Genomic DNA, 16,668 nt, shown 5'->3' with positions numbered 1-16,668 from the left:
GCCTCCTTCTCCCGCTGGACCTCGCCCCGCCACGATCCGACGCCCGGCAGACTGCCCGGTGTGCGGCAAGCACTGCAGTTGCTGCACTGGTGTCGTGACGCACATGGTTAACGCCCATGGCATTACGCGCTCCTAGGCGCCGTGGAAAGTTAACTTTCCTGGTGAGTCGGAACCGCCAGAAATCCCACCGGAAGCACCGCCCAGCACTTGAGCGGGGACGAGAGCGAGAGACGGCACGCCGATCGCACCTCCGCGACGGAATGCACAGCCCAGGCCGAAGCCACTCCCATGCAGTTTCCACACGGCGTCGTACGAAAGGCAAGCCGGAACCGTATTTTATCTTAGGCACTTCCACAAGCAAGAGTTCCCCCGACAACTAGAAGGCGCTGCCAGGAATATGAGAGTCTGACGGCATCCACCCCGTTCGAATGCACGTACTGTGAATTCGGGGCTCAAGCGAAAACGGGACCACCATCCCGCATACGAGCACACGAACACTCCAGCACAGAGCCACGGTCGGCACCGAAGAAGGAAGCACTTCGTAAATGCCCTTGATGCGACAGGCAGGCGGGCAGTGCCGGGGGTTGACCACCCACACACGGCACAAACACCCAACAGAAAGAATGTCGGACACTAAAAATGGAGATTAAATAGCCACGCGCTGCAAGGCTTGAACCTCCGCATGAAGAACATCAAACCCACACAGAAACCCCGCCTCTACACAGGAGGAGAATGCCACCGAGAAACAGTGCACCGTGAGCCCAAAATGGCACGCACAAGCATGCGTTGATGGACGTCACGCTGTCGCCGATTTGCCGACGGCAGAGGGGTCAGGCCGCCGAGAAGGCGCACGTTGCCCGGTGACGACAGCCCGATGGGATCCCCACCAGTTTAGTTTCGCCGTCCAGCATGCGGGTGTCAGTGCCACAGCAATGCCTGACTGACCCGCTACCGCACGGCACGCCACGGGCATCGACCGGGCATTGTGAAAACCGGCCGACCGGAGCTGTGCGGAGAGGCAGGTCGGCATTTACTCCGCTGCCCGGCTCTGCAGGCGCCCAGAAAAAAGCATGGAGCAGACATTGGAGAAGTGGGGAAGCCGTGCTTCACGGAAATATTGGTGTGTCTCCACTTTGAAGTGGAAGGTCTCTGCCCCAGCGGTATCTCCGCGCGGCGAGAAGGCACGAGGCCCCTCGCAGATGCGGCAGGCCGTATTTTCTCCTGGCAGGCTGCCCTCCTCTCCTTTTCTCATTTATGGCGTCCATGTTTGGTTGGTTCTGTGATTTGTTGTTTTATTGATTCTTGGCGGCAACGGATCATCGAGCCACCGCACTGTCACCGGGGCGGGTGCGTAGCGGTGGTGTGTGCTTCACGGCCTCCGCTGCGGCTCCCACTTTGGGTGCCGGGCTCTCTTTTACATCTCCGATCGTTGGGCGGACGTGCTCTGCGATGGTGGCTGGCGTGTGGACCTTCGTATTTATTTGAGAAGACACGAGGAATAGTAGCAGATATATATATCAACAGCGCTGAATAGATATTAGTACTGACATCTAAATGCCTATCTACATACATGTGCAGCCAATAAAATGGCAATTCAATAAATCAGGAAACCAAGCAATCTGTCAAATTTTAGGGAAACGAAGGGATACATCCATATCTATACAGATGCATCAATGAATAAAGTATCGTTTTTATGCTCATACCCATATCGATATATCTACACGTTGATCAACGCCTATTTTCATATGTATATCCCTCCATATAATTTTTCTACCGTTCTTTTTTATTCGTGGCATTTTGCTTCCGCTATATTATGTATCCTTCTCCCGTGAGTTCCTGCTTACTTTTTTAGAGCGCATAGGCATTCCGTCCCGCGGTCAAGGTTTCATATGCACTGAAGCATCCCATCGGACAAAAGTCGCAAGAGGTTTGCGAAGTCCATCCCAATTGAATGCTGTTTGCTATCTTTTTTGATCTCCTGAGGAGCCGCGAGGTGTGAGTGCGTTGCCCCTGACACCCAACACAATGACAACTTTCAACGAGCAGTTTGCGGGCGCATTGTGCAGTTTTCTTGAGGTGTGGCCCACACCCGTATTTTGGGAGTGAATGCACGGTGTACCTGTAGGGGATGCTGAGGGTGGCGCCAGCGAGGCATGGGATAAAATGTACTCCGGAACAAGTGTGTGGCGTTGGCCCGAGGAGGTCCTGTGCCAACGGCATCACTGATTGATGGCCAGTGATTTTGAGGCTTTCAGCTTCCTTGCTTTAAGGAATGGAATGGCGCTGGCTGACCAGGTGCCACATGCTACCTAATCTGTCCTGGGTGTGGCTTAAGAGACGATGCGGACGCATGCAGAGGGGGAAAGGGAAGTAGGACGTTGTGTGGAAATGCACGTGGACGTGTCAGAGCGTCACGATATCCCTCAAGAAGTGTGGAGCCCCGAATTGATGATTCGATCTTCCTGATAAAACTGCCTGGGGTGGAGGTGAGTGCGCTGACTTCCGTTTCACCGAATTTTCCTTCATCCGACAGGCTGCGCGGCTGACGTGGAGGGACATCATGCGCACCTGTTTCCGGCGGATGCGATGCCGTTTCCCACATTTGAGGGCGATTTCCCCGATGATGCACTCTGTCATCCTCACTTGTTTTATCTGACGACACTTCGCAACGCGGGGTTGGTGCTGAGCGACGAAGGCCTTCCGTCTCGGTTGGAACCAAAACGGAGAGTCCATGAAGAGGCATGCTGCTCGCGGTTGGTTGATGCGTTGCCTGGGAGGAGTCTGTTTGCCACCGTGGAGCGTCTCTTATCCGCTTGATTGCATGACCCTCTACACATTGCAGAGGCCTCGTGCTCCTGAGTAATACCGATAGGGGCGGATCGCATGATGGTGTTTTATTGCTGGAAGGCACCGTGAGGAGGAAAAATATTATTTATTCTTTCTTCTTCCTGGACGAGACGAATCCGTTCTTTGATTGAAGCACTAATGCCTTGTCGCAGTTCTTTTTGGCCGTTGGTGGCTTTGGTGTTTGTTCCAATCAATGGCTCTCACTGGCGGCTCCAAGGCCTAATATCGACTGGCGTTGTCGCTCATGGGCCCACGTTGCTTGGCCCATCAATTGTTTGTGCAACTGGACAACAAGTTCTCTGTGGACGTGAATCATGGTTTACAGAATATGACCACAACAGCTGCTGACCGAGCTGGTGGCTGTTGCGTCCTGCATGAATCTGTTCTTGCGTATTTCACTCTGTTGCGTGTAAGTGATGTTACATCTGTGCCTCGTCGTGTGGCAGAGGCCTGAACCAACGGAGGACAGAGTGTTGTGATGAGTCAGGGCACAGACAACCCTCGTGTTGCTCATCGTTATGCTCGTTTTCACTGCGGTCCTCGACGTGGGAACATTTTATTTTGTGCGGTATGGAGAGCACTTATCCGCTGGCATATCGCCGTGTGGTGGTCTCTGGCTCAAAGGACCCTGTGGAATACTTTGTGAGGGCGAAGGATGATGGCAGGACTGTTGTGCCCGCACAGACGGAGACGAGAACAGGCTGGTTGATGTGCCCTGTAAGATTGCGCGCTCGATTGCGTCATTGGATGCGTGCAGGGCAGGCGGCTCTCCGGTGTTTGTTGGCTTCACGGCCAACCCGCTGGCCCCTTCTGAAGGGCATTCAAGAGCATTCGTTCTCTGAGGGTGTTTCTGTTGTGTGGTCCGCACAATGTAGTGCCCGCTCCATTGGGCTTTTTCTTTGGTGAGAGGATGGTCTGTTGCACCTCTTGGGCCCCTGTGGAGGGGGAGGGTCATGGGGCAACATGCCCACCGCTTCGGTGTTGGTGCACCGCGTACTTGTGGCCGCGTTACGCAGGAGGCATAATCCTCCGTTGCAGGATGAAGGTAACGTGCTCTTGTCCTTTCACAGCAATGAACGGTCTTCTTGTTATTTATTTTTAGGCTTTTCTGCAGGACAACGAGTTTGCAAATGGTTACGAGGGATGCTTGGCTGCAGGGCTTGAGTGCCGTTGGTTTTTTTGACGGGCGGTGTTGAGGAATTACAGGCGCTTGCAGATGTCATCGCCGGTGTGAGGGCAGGTGTTTCAGCCACCCGAAGCGCGGCTGTTGGGAAGACGAGTTTCACTCTTGCAGTGGAAGCAGGCACCAAAGGGGCGAATGTGCGGGCTCACCACCCTACTCTCTGTACTGTTTTGCCGCGACGACTGGATCTGATCGCCAGCCACATTGAGCCGTCGCCATGTGGCCGCAACGTTGTCTCGAAGCGGTCGAGAGGCCGCAGGGCACGGCATTTGCATTCATCCGTGGAAGTGTCACGGGGAAGAAATGCGGACCTTTCGGCGTCTGACATCTCGCTGCCTTTTGATGCCATATTCGGTGAGTCCGTGGGTACTGTCTGGTGCTCCTGCCTTTTACTGGATGATTGGAACTGCTGAGATGTGGAGGGTATTTGCTGCGCCTTCTTTCAGTACCTTTTTCGCACGCCGTGTTCGGGACGGTTTTCGATTGCCGCATTGCATGGGGTGCTGCAAGGCGATGCATTATGCCACGCGATTGTGTTGTGGGTGCCATGCGGTGGAAATATTTGACGTCGTTGAGGTGCCCTTGGAGGGTGGGGTGGCGATCCTCCGGCGCGGGTGATCACTGACGGGTTCACACGCCCCTTTGAATTTGCTGTCCCTTCTTTGTACTTTCATGAACTGGCCGCGGATATTGCAGAATATATTCAGGTTGCTGCGGTGCTCCACACATTCAAGGTGTTGTCCTCCGCGCCGTCAACCTCGGCAGCTGAACGACCGGTCCCTTTGAAGGATTCGGGAGGAGGATCCGTCCAATTTGTTCCGCGGCTGGAGTCACTTCCTTCATTTCTGTCGGCTAGACACGCCCACACCGTCACATTGCGTTCCCTTCCCTCAATGGGAGGAATGGGTGACGACGGAATTCGAGAGACGGTGGCTCTTTTTGTTGCATCGCTGAGTGATCGTTCAGCGGCAGTTGATGCATCAGCCCTTCCTGAGGGTCGGCGGCACAAACTCAGTGGCCGAGACGATTTGGATGGGAGTTCACAGGGGCAAATTATGCGCGCTTTACTTCCGTGCTTGTGCCGATGGAATGCAACTATTTGCCCTTCCTGTGATGCCTCGTGTGTGCCATGACACTTCATTGAGGAGAGCACGAGGTGCTATTGACCATGCTATTTCGTTAGACTCCACGGCTCTTTCCGGGTGTGTGATTCGACTGTGTGGTGGGTCTGTTGAGGGGAGAACGTGGATGGGCCGCGCCTACCCGACCGCTGCGCCTCACTTTGCTGGACGCCCTGACCGAATTGCTGTTCTCCTTTTGCTTGCCTTACCGGGCCTGGCGACCTCTTGAGGAGCGGTGCGGCGGCGTGGACTGTCGGGCTGCTGAGGAGGCCGTGGCTGCACGGGATTTCCTGCGGATTTTTTTTGCGTTTCAGGACTACTGTAGAGAGGAGGACATTTTATGCCTCCTCCACGTCCAGGAGAGTAGATGGAGGGATCGCGGTTGTGGGATCGCACTTCACGAGTGTCTGCGCCCGTTGATCGCGTCGACGGCGCGCTCTGTGTGTCTTCGACCACTGCCGGAGCATCCCGCCGTTTTTCTTCCTGTGAACGGGAAAATCCACCGACACACCGAGGGGTGGTGGGGGATGTTGCAGCGAGGAACGCTTTAAAGGTTCTACAGTGAGGGAGCGGTGCTTGCAAGGATCCCGCAGCACTTGGGATTCTGCTTGCCTTTAATTTCTCCTCTCTGTCTGTTGGTCGGTGCCGTTTGCCGGAGGGCGTCTTGGCCCGTGCGCAACCGTCAACTTCTCTGCTTCTGTGTGTGGCCTCACATTTTTTGGGCCGTTGTGGACGGTGAGGGTAATTACTGTGGCGGTTACGACGAAGCGGATGTGTTACGCCGTGAATGGTGGCGCCACCCACTCCTCTGCCACGTTCTTTTTTGGTGCGTTTTAGATTTTAATTTTATTTTTTGCACACAAACACACTCAGGCTAGGAAGGAATCTACGACCAAGCGCGAATCGCTACTGTGAAATTCGAAGGATTTGAAAGGACCAACAGCACACACACCGCCCACACACACATATTTATATGCTCTCACTTGTTGCTGCAGTGAAGGCACCCCGCACACACAACCGTCGCCGCGTGACCGGATCCAGCGGAGGGAGGAGGGGAGGAAGGGAGAGTGAGCCGCAGAGGCCCAACATGTCCCGGCGTGTTTTCTATTCTGCGGTGCTGCTCCCCCTCTTTTTGTGATGTTCTGCTGCGGCACTAGTGGAGCTGCGGCTGCTGGTGAGGCGTCATCCCCGGAATGTTCAAAGGGTAAACATTATGTTTGGAGAGGTAAGAAAGATGAAGAAACAGTGAGTTTGCTCCGTGTTCCCAGTCTTTTGAAAGTGGGGAGTGATGTGTTTGCCGCTGCCGAGGCGCATTGCAAGGACGGTACTAATAAAGATTTTACTGGGATTGCCTCGGAGCTTCTGAAGTGGACTGATGAACAAGCAAGCAAGGAGTTGGACACAACTGAATTGAAGACACAAGTGCTGGAGGAATGTCCGTCCGAACAAGGCGAATGCTCCTGCCGTATAGCGGACCAGGCTGGCACCAAAAGCGGCACGAGAATACATGTGAGTAAGCCAACAACAGTTGTGCAGGGAAGTGATATTTACATGCTTGCTGGGAATTACAGTTTTGAAGGTGCCTCTGATGATCAGGCAGGTGGCTGGGGACTCATGCTGGTGAAAGGGAACGTCAGTAATAAGGAAGGAGAAAATAACGGAATTTACTGGAATGACACTTACGTTATCCCGTGGAATTATAAAGTCAAACAACACGAATCTTTGATGCGGCTGATTGGCAGCGGTGGATCGGGTGTTAAGATGGAGGACGGTACGCTTGTGTTCCCGCTGGAAGGGACGAGAAAGAAGAGGAACCAGGGTGATGGCAACGAAAAGGATGGAAAGGCTGTCTCGCTGATCCTACACTCGAAGGATAATAATAGTTGGAAGCTGCCGAAGGGGATGTCTGCCGATGGCTGCGGTGATCCCTCCGTCGTGAATTGGGAGAAGGACAAACTCATGATGATGACTGCGTGTGATGGTGGCCGCCGCAGGGTGTACGAGTCCGGTGACAAGGGGAAGTCGTGGACGGAGGCACTCGGGACACTCTCGCGCGTGTGGGGCAACAAAAAGGGTGAAAAGGTTGAACTCGTTGGGAGCGGGTTCACCACAGCGAAGATTGGCGATGACAGGGACGTGATGCTCATCACTCTGCCGGTGTATTCAAGTAAGGACGGCAATGGAAAGGGCGTACTCCATCTTTGGCTGACGGACAACACGCACATTGTTGATATTGGGCCGGTATCCGGTGAGGAAGAAGACGTTGCCGCCAGCTCCCTGTTGTACAAAGGTGGAGGTGGTGCTAATAAGAAGGATGAGTTGATTGCACTGTACGAGAAGGAGAGCGGTGATGAGGACGCATCACTCGGTATGGTCTCTGTGCTTCTGACTGCACAGTTGGAGAAGGTGAAGGAGGTGCTGAAGACGTGGAAGGAAGTGGACGAACGTGTCTCCCAGCTGTGTTCCACCTTACTTGCTGGGAAGGATCGTTTAAGTGAAACTGCCTGCAGTGCTGATATTAAGGTCACAGATGGGCTGGTTGGCTTTTTGTCGTGCAACTTCTCTGATAACACATGGAGTGACGAGTACCTCGGGGTGAACGCCAAAGTAAAGGGGAATGATGGGGCAACAAAGGCTTCCGATGGTGTGAAGTTCCGGGGAGCGTGGGCGGAGTGGCCCGTTGGCAAGCAAGGGGAGAATCAGCTGTACCACTTCGCGAACTACAACTTCACTCTTGTGGCGACGGTGTCCATCGACGGTGTGCCGAAGGAGGGTTCTCCCATTCCTTTGCTTGGTGCGAAGATGAATGGCGATGAGAATCCCTTAATGCTGGGACTGTCCTACGACAAAGAAAAGAAGAAGTGGCGGTTTCTGTGCGGTGGCAAGACAACTACGGAGCACAGCAGCGATTGGGATCCGGAGACAACGAAGAAAGACCACGTGGTAATTTTGCGACGGAACGGCAGCCAGGGCTCCGCGTACGTCGAAGGTCAGCGTGTGGGTGGAAATGCCCCATGTGGATTGGAAAATACAGATTCAAAAGAGATCTCGCACTTCTACATTGGAGGGGATGGAGACAAGACACGGAAACAAGAAGACGTGCCTGTGACCGTGACGAACGTCCTGCTGTACAACTGTCCGTTGAGCTCTGAAGAGATTACTGCGCTTACCCCGAATAAAGCTCCCACTCCATCTTTGGAAGAGAAGCCGTCGGATCCTTCAACCGTTTCTTCTGGTTCCGTTGTGCCTCCCACTCCTCTGGTGACCCCGAATGCTCAGCAAACCGAAACTCCGTCTACTCCTGCCGGAACACAGCTGACGGAACAGGGACAGTCGATGGGGAGCAGTAAAGGTGCGGGCAGTGGCGGTGCATCCACAACAGCGGTGTCCACTGTCAGTACTCCCTCAGCAGAAGAGGAGTCCGTAGTGCAGGTGACGTCAGGAACATCTCTCGATGGAACTCAAACTGTGGATAGCGGTTCTACTGCTGATGGCGAGCCAACAATGCAGACAAGAGGAGGAACGAATGGGCAGGAGGAGGAAGGGATCCAGCCACGGATCAGGGAGGTAAATGCCACGGCGCTCAACAGCAGTCTCGGAAATGTGTCGCAGGGGAATAACAGTGATGCCGGCACCGTGCGTGAGAGAAGACTGCTGCCATCGCTTCTTCTGTTGGGACTGTGGGGGTTTGCGGCTCTGTGAGGAGTGACTGGCTGCCGTGGGACACTTGCGACCCCCGCTGCCCCGACACACACACACACCTGGCAATGAATATCTCTTCTCAAATAACTCTTATTTACTTTTTTCCTGTTTGCTTTTTTGTGTGTTTTAAAGTTTTTTTTTTTTGCTTTTTTTAAATGTTTTTCTTTTTTTCAAAATTCTTTTATTATTATTATTATTATTATTCTCTTCCCTATTCTCTTTTGCTTTTGGGGGCAAACACTATGGACGTTTTTTCTTTTTTACTCTTCCCTCTTTAATTGTTTCTTGCTGCACTCTTCCTGTGAGGGGTGCCGTGTGTTCCCGCCCAACTGCTCCACTTGCACACCCACCGACACGCTCATGACGACGGCCCTGTGCGCCTCGCCTGCTGCACGCATGAGGAGGGGCCGCGACGAACGGCGCGCTGAGGGAGCCGTGACGTGTGGGCGTGCGACGAGGGCCTGTGGGGCGGAGCACACATTTCTTCCCTCTTGTTTTGTTTTCTTGCGGCCAGGGCGGGCAGACACCCGCAGCGCCACACACACAGCCACTCCCTGCCGCCGTGTTTTTTTTTTGTTTTGTTTTTTTGTGGATGGTGTGTGCTGCCACCGTGCGTGATTGTTGAGGTCTGGCCGTACCGCATGTATCGCTGCCATCCAGCTGTGCCTCTTGCTGTGCTGATGTGTTTCCTTTTCTTTTTTCTCAGCACACACACACACAAGCATTTGCACAGTGCTCTGCAGGAATGCTCTTGGCGACGGCGGGGCGTCGAATTGCGTATCCCGTGCTGAAATGGCGAGGTCGCCGCGCGTCTGCCTACGGTGGGATCACGGGGCCGTTGTATGGATGCGTGTGGGACGCTTTTTGCATTTGGTTGGATTTCGTCTGACGCGGCTGCACGATGCCCGCCATGCGTGAGGGTGCTGCCTGCTCTTGGGGTCATTCTTCTCTCCCCTATGTATTTGCTCTGCCGGGTGCGTGCGTTGCTCGGTGTGTGCTGACGCGTGGCGGACGGTGCCGCGATGGCCTCCTCTTATGATGACAGTCGCTGTGCTCTCGGCACACATCCACACACACTTCCTTGTCTCTTTGTGTGGGAGTGATTGCGGCAGGGCATTGCTGCGAGCGTGATGGGGACCACGACGGCGTCACCCTTCGAGAAGGTCCCACGCCCTGTCGGTTGTGGAGAGCGGCGAGGCGGTTTGCCTGCAGCCCGACTGACAGAACCGCACAGTCGTCGTTTCATTGTGGTCACTCCGTCGGCATCACCCGCCGCGGTGGTGTCCGCAGGAGCCGCAGCCTCGATGAGGATGGCCTCGTAGTTTTCTGGCAGCTCATACCTTCATGCCCTTCGCCCCTCAGGATTGCCCTTGCTGCTCGACTGTAGCAGCACCGGCCTGGCATGGTTCTTCTCCACGAGTGCAGGCACCACAGTGCCCCAGCGACGAGGCTCATTGGCTGCAGTGACCTCCACCAGGCCTGCAGTGGGCGTACCGGTGGCGTGGCCTTCTTGGTGCGCCACACCTTGCCGTGCGAGCGCCTGTCGCTCGTGGCACCAACTGTCTGGAAACCACCGCCTTCCGCGTGTGCCCACCGGCCAGCCCCAGCATGTACGTGGTGAACCTCTGCAGCCTCACTTTGGCAATTTCACACGTAGCTCACTTTGCGAGCACCATTCTTCGCTTATGCCCCGCAGCGGTTATTTGCGACCTGAATTCACACCATGAGCTGCGGGACGGTCGCTCACCATCCACGACGGCAGGAGAGGACCTCGCCGCCACCCCAAGCGGCATGGACTCTGAGCTGTCCGACGACCCGGCACAGGCAACGTGGATCAGCGGCCGCAGCGTCTCGTTTCCCGAAGTGACTGCGCAACTCGTACTGCGTGTCTTCCACTGGACGTCCACCCGTTTACATGGACCCGGACCACCCTCTGGTATTGCAGACTGCGGGGACGGAGGACGGCATCCCGCAACTGGCAGGAATGCTGCCACTATGGAAACATGCTGTCTTTTCCCTGCGTGAAGCTGAATGGAATGCATCCACCTCGGCGTGTGCAACACCTCTGGCCTCTGTGATCACATGGTTGGAGATGCACCGAGGCACCGTACGAGCGGCAAGGCGCACCACACCGCGCGGCAGCCGTGAAAGCTCCAGAGGTATTAGTACGGACGGAATGGAGCAGGCCGAGTGTTGCAACGGTAGCATGCAGTGTGTACACAGCCTCACCAGGAGGTAGCCTGCCCCGAGCTGAAGTGCTCTGCAAACGGGAGGACCGCAGTCATGCCCTCCGCGGTGGCTTCTCCATGCAGTTAAGAGGTCCGTGCGAAGCAGCTTGGTGCCCTCTCGATCCCAGGCCTGTGATGTTCCGAGGCATGGCGGCACCACGTCCCCGTTCACTGGGATCGGCTGTGCTGCGGTACTGTTGGGACTGCGACTTCGCTCCGCCTCGGCAGCAGGCACACCGCGCGTCCGTCACACTGTCCGAGTCGCACGTGCTACGATCCCCACTGCTTTCTGCACACTTTGTGCTTGCGTGCCTCTGGTGACTGGGATATGGATTTTCTCTTCTCGCCGTGTGCGCTTGACTCGCCATCCGCGACTCTTTGCATGGCGTGGCACCTGGTACCGACAAAATATTGAATGCGTTTCTGCACCATCTTGCACCTTCTGCCCGCTGCTCGCACTGAACGATGACCAACACCTCTCTGACGGCAGCCTGCGAAGTTCCTGGGAAACGGCGGACACCACTCCCATCCGCAACCACGGGAAGGACACATGCCGCACAGAGAGAGTTGTCGGCAAATCCCGCTGCTCCCTATGCTGCTAGGGGTGAGCTATGGACTGGTCCACCGCCGCCTGTCAGCACTGCTGGCACACCACCGATGTCCGCCTGGATCCACGCCACGAAGCACGAACTCGGACGTGATGACGCCTGTTGGAGACGAAACGGCACGAGGGCTGAGCGATGCATCGCCGCGGAGTGCAAACTTTTCAGGTCAATACCGAAAATGTCAAGTGTGTCAACGAGCAAAAAACGGACGACGCACCTCTGCAAGCTCCAATGACAGCCATAGCCCTCCAGCCACTCCGCTACTGCAACCACCACCAGCCGCTCAGCCGCCTGACGGTCCACGGGAGGCCCTGCCGCACATGCTGTGGGATAACCCCTCTCGCACGATAGCACCGTTCGGGACGGAAAAACTGGCCACGTTTCTACGGACAGTCCTCAGCCTATCAACGAATATTGGCCGCAACGTATAACGAAAAGAAAACTTTCCCTATTCTCAGTAGAAAAAAACGTCATCGTTACAGTCACAATTGCCACCAATGAATTCATTGCGTAATGCCGCTCTGAGCTGCAATACTTCCTGGCATCATCCAGGTCCCTTGTCGACACATCGACGCAGATAGGCGCCCATGCATTCCTCACAATGACGGTGTATGCCTGCGACGTACCCTCTGCTCCAAAAGGACACGTCCCTCACCACAGCCGAGATCGACTTCGCGCTGGCGACACGCATCGCCTTGTCAGAGGGAGAAAGGGCACGTCAGGGTGACAGCAAGGCACCCGCATGCACAACACATCACAGACATCATCACAAGCAGAAGTAACAGCAGCGCTGGTGGCTGCGGGGTGACGTGGATCAACTGACGCATGGCAGGCGTATACAAACTTAGTGGCCCGACAAGAATACACGAGGGTGACAATTTTGAAACAATGAAACAATATGAGAATATAAGAAGAGAAGATTAAAGTGTCCGCCGTCACAGCATGCCGCCGTTCAAAAAGTAAAATGGGCGCACTCAATCACAACAAAATAAAAAATCAAAAAGCCGAGGCGTGGGACGACCAGCGCACACACACTCTCATTGCTCCCGTAAAGCAAAACACACACACAGAGGGAGAGAGAGAGAGGTCGCCCACTCAATGCAATGGAAACAAAACAGAAACAGTTACGGTGCTCCGCCCATGCAGCCAGGCAGGACGGCAGCGGTGCGTGTCGTGCAAAAGAGAGCACCAACGGGCCTGCATGGGTGTGCATGCATATATACAATGGGCACATTATGTGTGTGCTTCGTGGGGTGAGGTGAGGGCGAGAGTCCATGCAAGGGGACACACACACAGAGAGAAGGAAGAGTGTGTGTGCGGGCGGTGCACGGCTCTCCCTCACTCTCACGCGGCCACCACCGCAGCAGCAGCACACGCAACAACAAGAAGAAGCAAAAGAGGGGAGGCGGTGTGGGAGACCGCGGTGCTGCCGTCATTGTCGCCAGGCATCGTGTTTGGTTGATTAGTGGCGTTTGCACCAGTTTTGGTTTCTTGTTCTTTGCCTGGAGGATTCTCTTGATTTTGTTCCTCTCGCTCCTTTTCTGTTTCATCATCCTTTTCTTCCCCTTCTTCTTCTTCATTGGAACCATCATTGCCTTTGTGTTGTCCCGAAGAATAGTCTCCTGCAGGATTAATTGGTGTTTTTGCTTCAACATTTGTTTGTTGTTCTTTTCCCTGCGTCACTTGATGTCCTTCTCCATTTATTCCATCCTCTTCTTGGACTGGAGTTTGGTGATTATTCGGCTTTAGTCCACTTCCCTCTTTTTCTTTTTTTGGTTGCTTGCACTTGGGCATTTGGTTCTGTCTCTTTTTCTGACTGGTTTTGTGTTCCACTTTTGACTTGGCGTTGTTTTTCAGGTTTTGGTTCACTTTCATTTATAATTTTCATTTTTCCATCAGCGGCTTGTGACTTTCCTCCTCCTCCTCCTCCTTCAGGTAGTGGTGTTGGTGGTATTTCTTCCCCATCCGCATCCTCATCCTCATCTTCTGCTTGCCCTTCTGCTCTGATTGGGCTTTCAGGTGGTGATGTGACCACACTTTGCTGGTTGGTGCTGTTTCCTGTTTGTGCACCCAACGATGCTTTTGCGTTTTCGGGACCTCCCTTGACTGAAACTGGCATTGCCTGCAGTCCAGCACTACCGACACCAGCATCAGGTCCTGAACCCCCGGAATTTTCATCCTTTTTCTTTTCGGCATCTTTCCCACCATTGGCCGACGCGGCACCGCACCACAGCACGCAGAGGGCACACACCAGCAGCACACGGCCAGTCATCATCGCCATCACTCCTGTCACTTGCGTGCAGCCTTCAGCACAAACTAACTCCCCGTCAACGCAGAGTGAAAGCAAAGAGGAGAGACAAGTCACACAGCCACGCACAGTAACAAAAGGCAGCAGTCCAGCAACGCACACACAACATATGACAGAGGGAATCAGTAAGGGCAAGAAAAAGCGCACCACCCTGCATATCAGAATGTATTAAAAACAAAAACAAACTCAAGGCCTCGCTGAGCATGCATATGAGTGTGTCTGGGACGCGTTCAACGTGGCGGATGTGGGAAGCAACGCGGAGCGCACAGCAGGGCAGCGGAAGCAAACAAAGCAAAACGATCATCATAATCACTCTTACTTCATACATCGGACCACAGTAGACGCACACATGTCCCCGTGGCTGAGTGCTGGCACGCACAGCCCACGCTCCCTTTCAGCCCACAGCGGTGTACGCCAGCGCGGATACTGCGAGCAGCAGCGGGGCACGCACCCACGCAGAGCTGCTGAGGCTGCCGTCGATTTCGCGAAGACGTGACGGTGCGCGGGTGGTCGTCGTTGTCTTATTTGTCATTTTTGTCTTCTGACGTGATGTCTTTGCCGTATGATTCTCAGCACCTTGTGGATATTCCTCCGCCTATTTATTTTGTGCATCTGACTTACCGGTCGCACCTTATGTGTGTCGACACTGCGTCGCCAAACCTGGTGACTCTGGATTATCGTTAGAAAAACGTAGTGGCTGTGGCGGAACTGGTGTGTGTCCAGTAATGGCGGTATCTGCTTCCTTTGGCAAAGAAGGTACTTGACTTCTCAAACCTTCCTCACAGTTTCTCCCACTCTCTGTCTGTAACGAATCAAGCGCATTTCCTGTAAAATCTGGTTTCCCTAACATATGGTTTAGATGACTTCTGTCATCATTATTATCGCCTCCTCACGCCGTCACGCACACGGAATTGCAGCAGCAGCACAATAGCGCAAGGACCAACACGGCGCACACCACACGAAGCCGCACCGTCACCATCGTCATCATCGCAGTCACAATCACCCGTAGTGGAGTCGCTGGTGTCAGTGAGCTGATCCGTGAGCCAGAAGGAAAAGTAATGGAACAGGAGGGAGAGGGACGGAGTGCAGCGGATAAAGCGAGTGAGAGCAGAAAACATGAGGAGAGGCAGCAGGCCCAGCCGCACAGTTCACACACCACGAGGCGGTATCCACGCAACGAAGGCACACAACGCCAGCAGCCACCCACCATGCAGGAGGAGAAGACATCCACCACCATCTCCCCCAGCTCATCGCCACAGCCCCAGGGAAACGGCAAAAACACCGCGGCCACCACACCAGCCACACGCGCAAGCGAACCCTCATCGATCCATGACGCGGCAACAAAATTTCCTGCCATCCCGCCCTCAACGGGACACGGAGCCCAACTCAACGCAGCCACACGCGGTGCATCACACCCGCAGGAAAAGAGACTCGGGGTGCGCGCTCCCTCTCCTCCCTTCTCCTCATGGCCACGGAAGAAGACAACAGCCGCCACACGCAACTGCCAGCATGCACTACAAAAGGAGCATTCATATCCACTGCAATGTGCATCTTGTGTGTGTGTGTGTGTGCCTGCAGACACACAAAGCAAAGAAGCAGAAAAGAGGGAGCAGAGTATGTGGAGGGACGCACAAAAATGTACAGCAGAGACGCATGGCGGAAACAACAAGAAGAGGACCGCTCAAACTCATGACTGCACTGCAGCCCAAGCAGCGGCAATCCACACAAGATTTATTTAAAACAAAAAAAAGCTTTCCCCTTCGTCTTATACAAACCCCATCACACAAAATAATTATAAATAAAAAAGAAATCGTCCATTACTGTTCCACACAAATTTAAAAATCGCCTGGCTGCCGTGTGGCCACACCAAACTGTCCGTATGTATTTTGCCCGAAAAGAAAATTAAAAAGATGGTTGCGTGTGTTTCAACCGTCCGACCCTCCATGTGTCCGCACATCGTTTATATTTCACGGGGTCATCCGCGTGTTGCTGCTCCCCTCAGCCCTCTCATCGGCGTGCGAGTGCGGCCCGCAGAGCACAGTCACTCGTGTGTGGGGACTGAGAGAAGCACGCAGACATGACGGGAGTCGCGTCACTTCATCGGGAGTGAGCGCAGCAAAAGAAAAAAATCATCAGGAGGGAGAGAAATGCTGACGGGACTGCCAGCGCGTGAAATGAAAAGAAAAGAAAAGAAAAGAAAAGAAAAACACGGCGGCAGGGTGCGGCTGTGTGTGTGTGGCGCTGCGGGTGTCTGCCCGCCCTGGCCGCAAGAAAACAAAACAAGAGGGAAGAAATGTGTGCGCCGCCCCACCGGCCCTCGTCGCACGCCCACACGTCACGGCTCCCTCAGCGCGCCGTTCGTCGCGGCCCCTCCTCATGCGTGCAGCAGGCGAGGCGCACAGGGCCGTCGTCATGAGCGTGTCGGTGGATGTGCGAGTGGAGCGGTTGGGCGGAACACACGGCACCCCTCGCAGGAAGAGTGCAGCAACAAACAATTAAAGAGGGAAGAGTAGAAAAGAAAACAACGTCCAAAGTGATTGCCCCCAAAAGCAAAAAAAAAAGGGAAATGATTTGCAAGAAAAAGAAAAGGAAAAAGGAAAAAACGCACAACAAAGAAAAGGCAAGAAAAAGCAAATTATCTTAAGGATAAATTAGTTATCGGGGAAGTAATTCT

General features: G+C 54.3%; 1 protein-coding gene and 3 pseudogenes across 1 annotated transcript, besides 13 other annotated features; 2 read left to right on the top strand and 2 right to left on the bottom strand.

Annotated features, from left to right (window-relative positions):
• Positions 1 to 8,200: part of a sequence feature (areas merged during assembly that could not be assigned to a particular haplotype. This can correspond to areas where the two haplotypes were merged or to regions with more than two copies in the genome that were merged during assembly.) that runs on past the window's edge.
• Tc00.1047053510197.95 lies at positions 1,814 to 5,632 on the top strand (annotated as a pseudogene).
• Positions 6,289 to 8,853, top strand: Tc00.1047053510197.80 (hypothetical protein, conserved; the record flags this gene model as incomplete). Its single annotated transcript, XM_813797.1, has 1 exon — positions 6,289 to 8,853. The coding sequence occupies one exon, from the start codon at positions 6,289 to 6,291 to the stop codon at positions 8,851 to 8,853; it is 2,565 nt and encodes an 854-aa protein (XP_818890.1).
• Positions 8,201 to 9,163: a sequence feature (heterozygous, Esmeraldo-like haplotype).
• Positions 8,942 to 9,024: a sequence feature (A-rich).
• Positions 9,035 to 9,057: a microsatellite.
• Positions 9,164 to 9,685: a sequence feature (areas merged during assembly that could not be assigned to a particular haplotype. This can correspond to areas where the two haplotypes were merged or to regions with more than two copies in the genome that were merged during assembly.).
• Positions 9,686 to 13,252: a sequence feature (areas merged during assembly that could not be assigned to a particular haplotype. This can correspond to areas where the two haplotypes were merged or to regions with more than two copies in the genome that were merged during assembly.).
• Positions 13,029 to 13,967, bottom strand: Tc00.1047053510197.64 (annotated as a pseudogene).
• Positions 13,200 to 13,264: a sequence feature (GA-rich).
• Positions 13,253 to 13,901: a sequence feature (haploid, non-Esmeraldo-like haplotype).
• Positions 13,902 to 14,162: a sequence feature (areas merged during assembly that could not be assigned to a particular haplotype. This can correspond to areas where the two haplotypes were merged or to regions with more than two copies in the genome that were merged during assembly.).
• Positions 14,163 to 16,668: part of a sequence feature (areas not merged during assembly with more than two copies in the genome that could not be assigned to a particular haplotype) that runs on past the window's edge.
• Positions 14,389 to 14,982, bottom strand: Tc00.1047053510197.47 (annotated as a pseudogene).
• Positions 15,780 to 15,800: a sequence feature (AT_rich).
• Positions 16,166 to 16,200: a microsatellite.
• Positions 16,540 to 16,623: a sequence feature (T-rich).

Source organism: Trypanosoma cruzi, genomic scaffold (genome assembly GCF_000209065.1).
Source record: "Trypanosoma cruzi strain CL Brener 1047053516667 genomic scaffold, whole genome shotgun sequence".
Lineage (NCBI taxonomy): Eukaryota > Euglenozoa > Kinetoplastea > Trypanosomatida > Trypanosomatidae > Trypanosoma > Trypanosoma cruzi.
The sequence above is the reverse complement of the archived record's forward strand: the minus strand, read 5'-3'. Positions and strand labels throughout refer to the sequence as shown.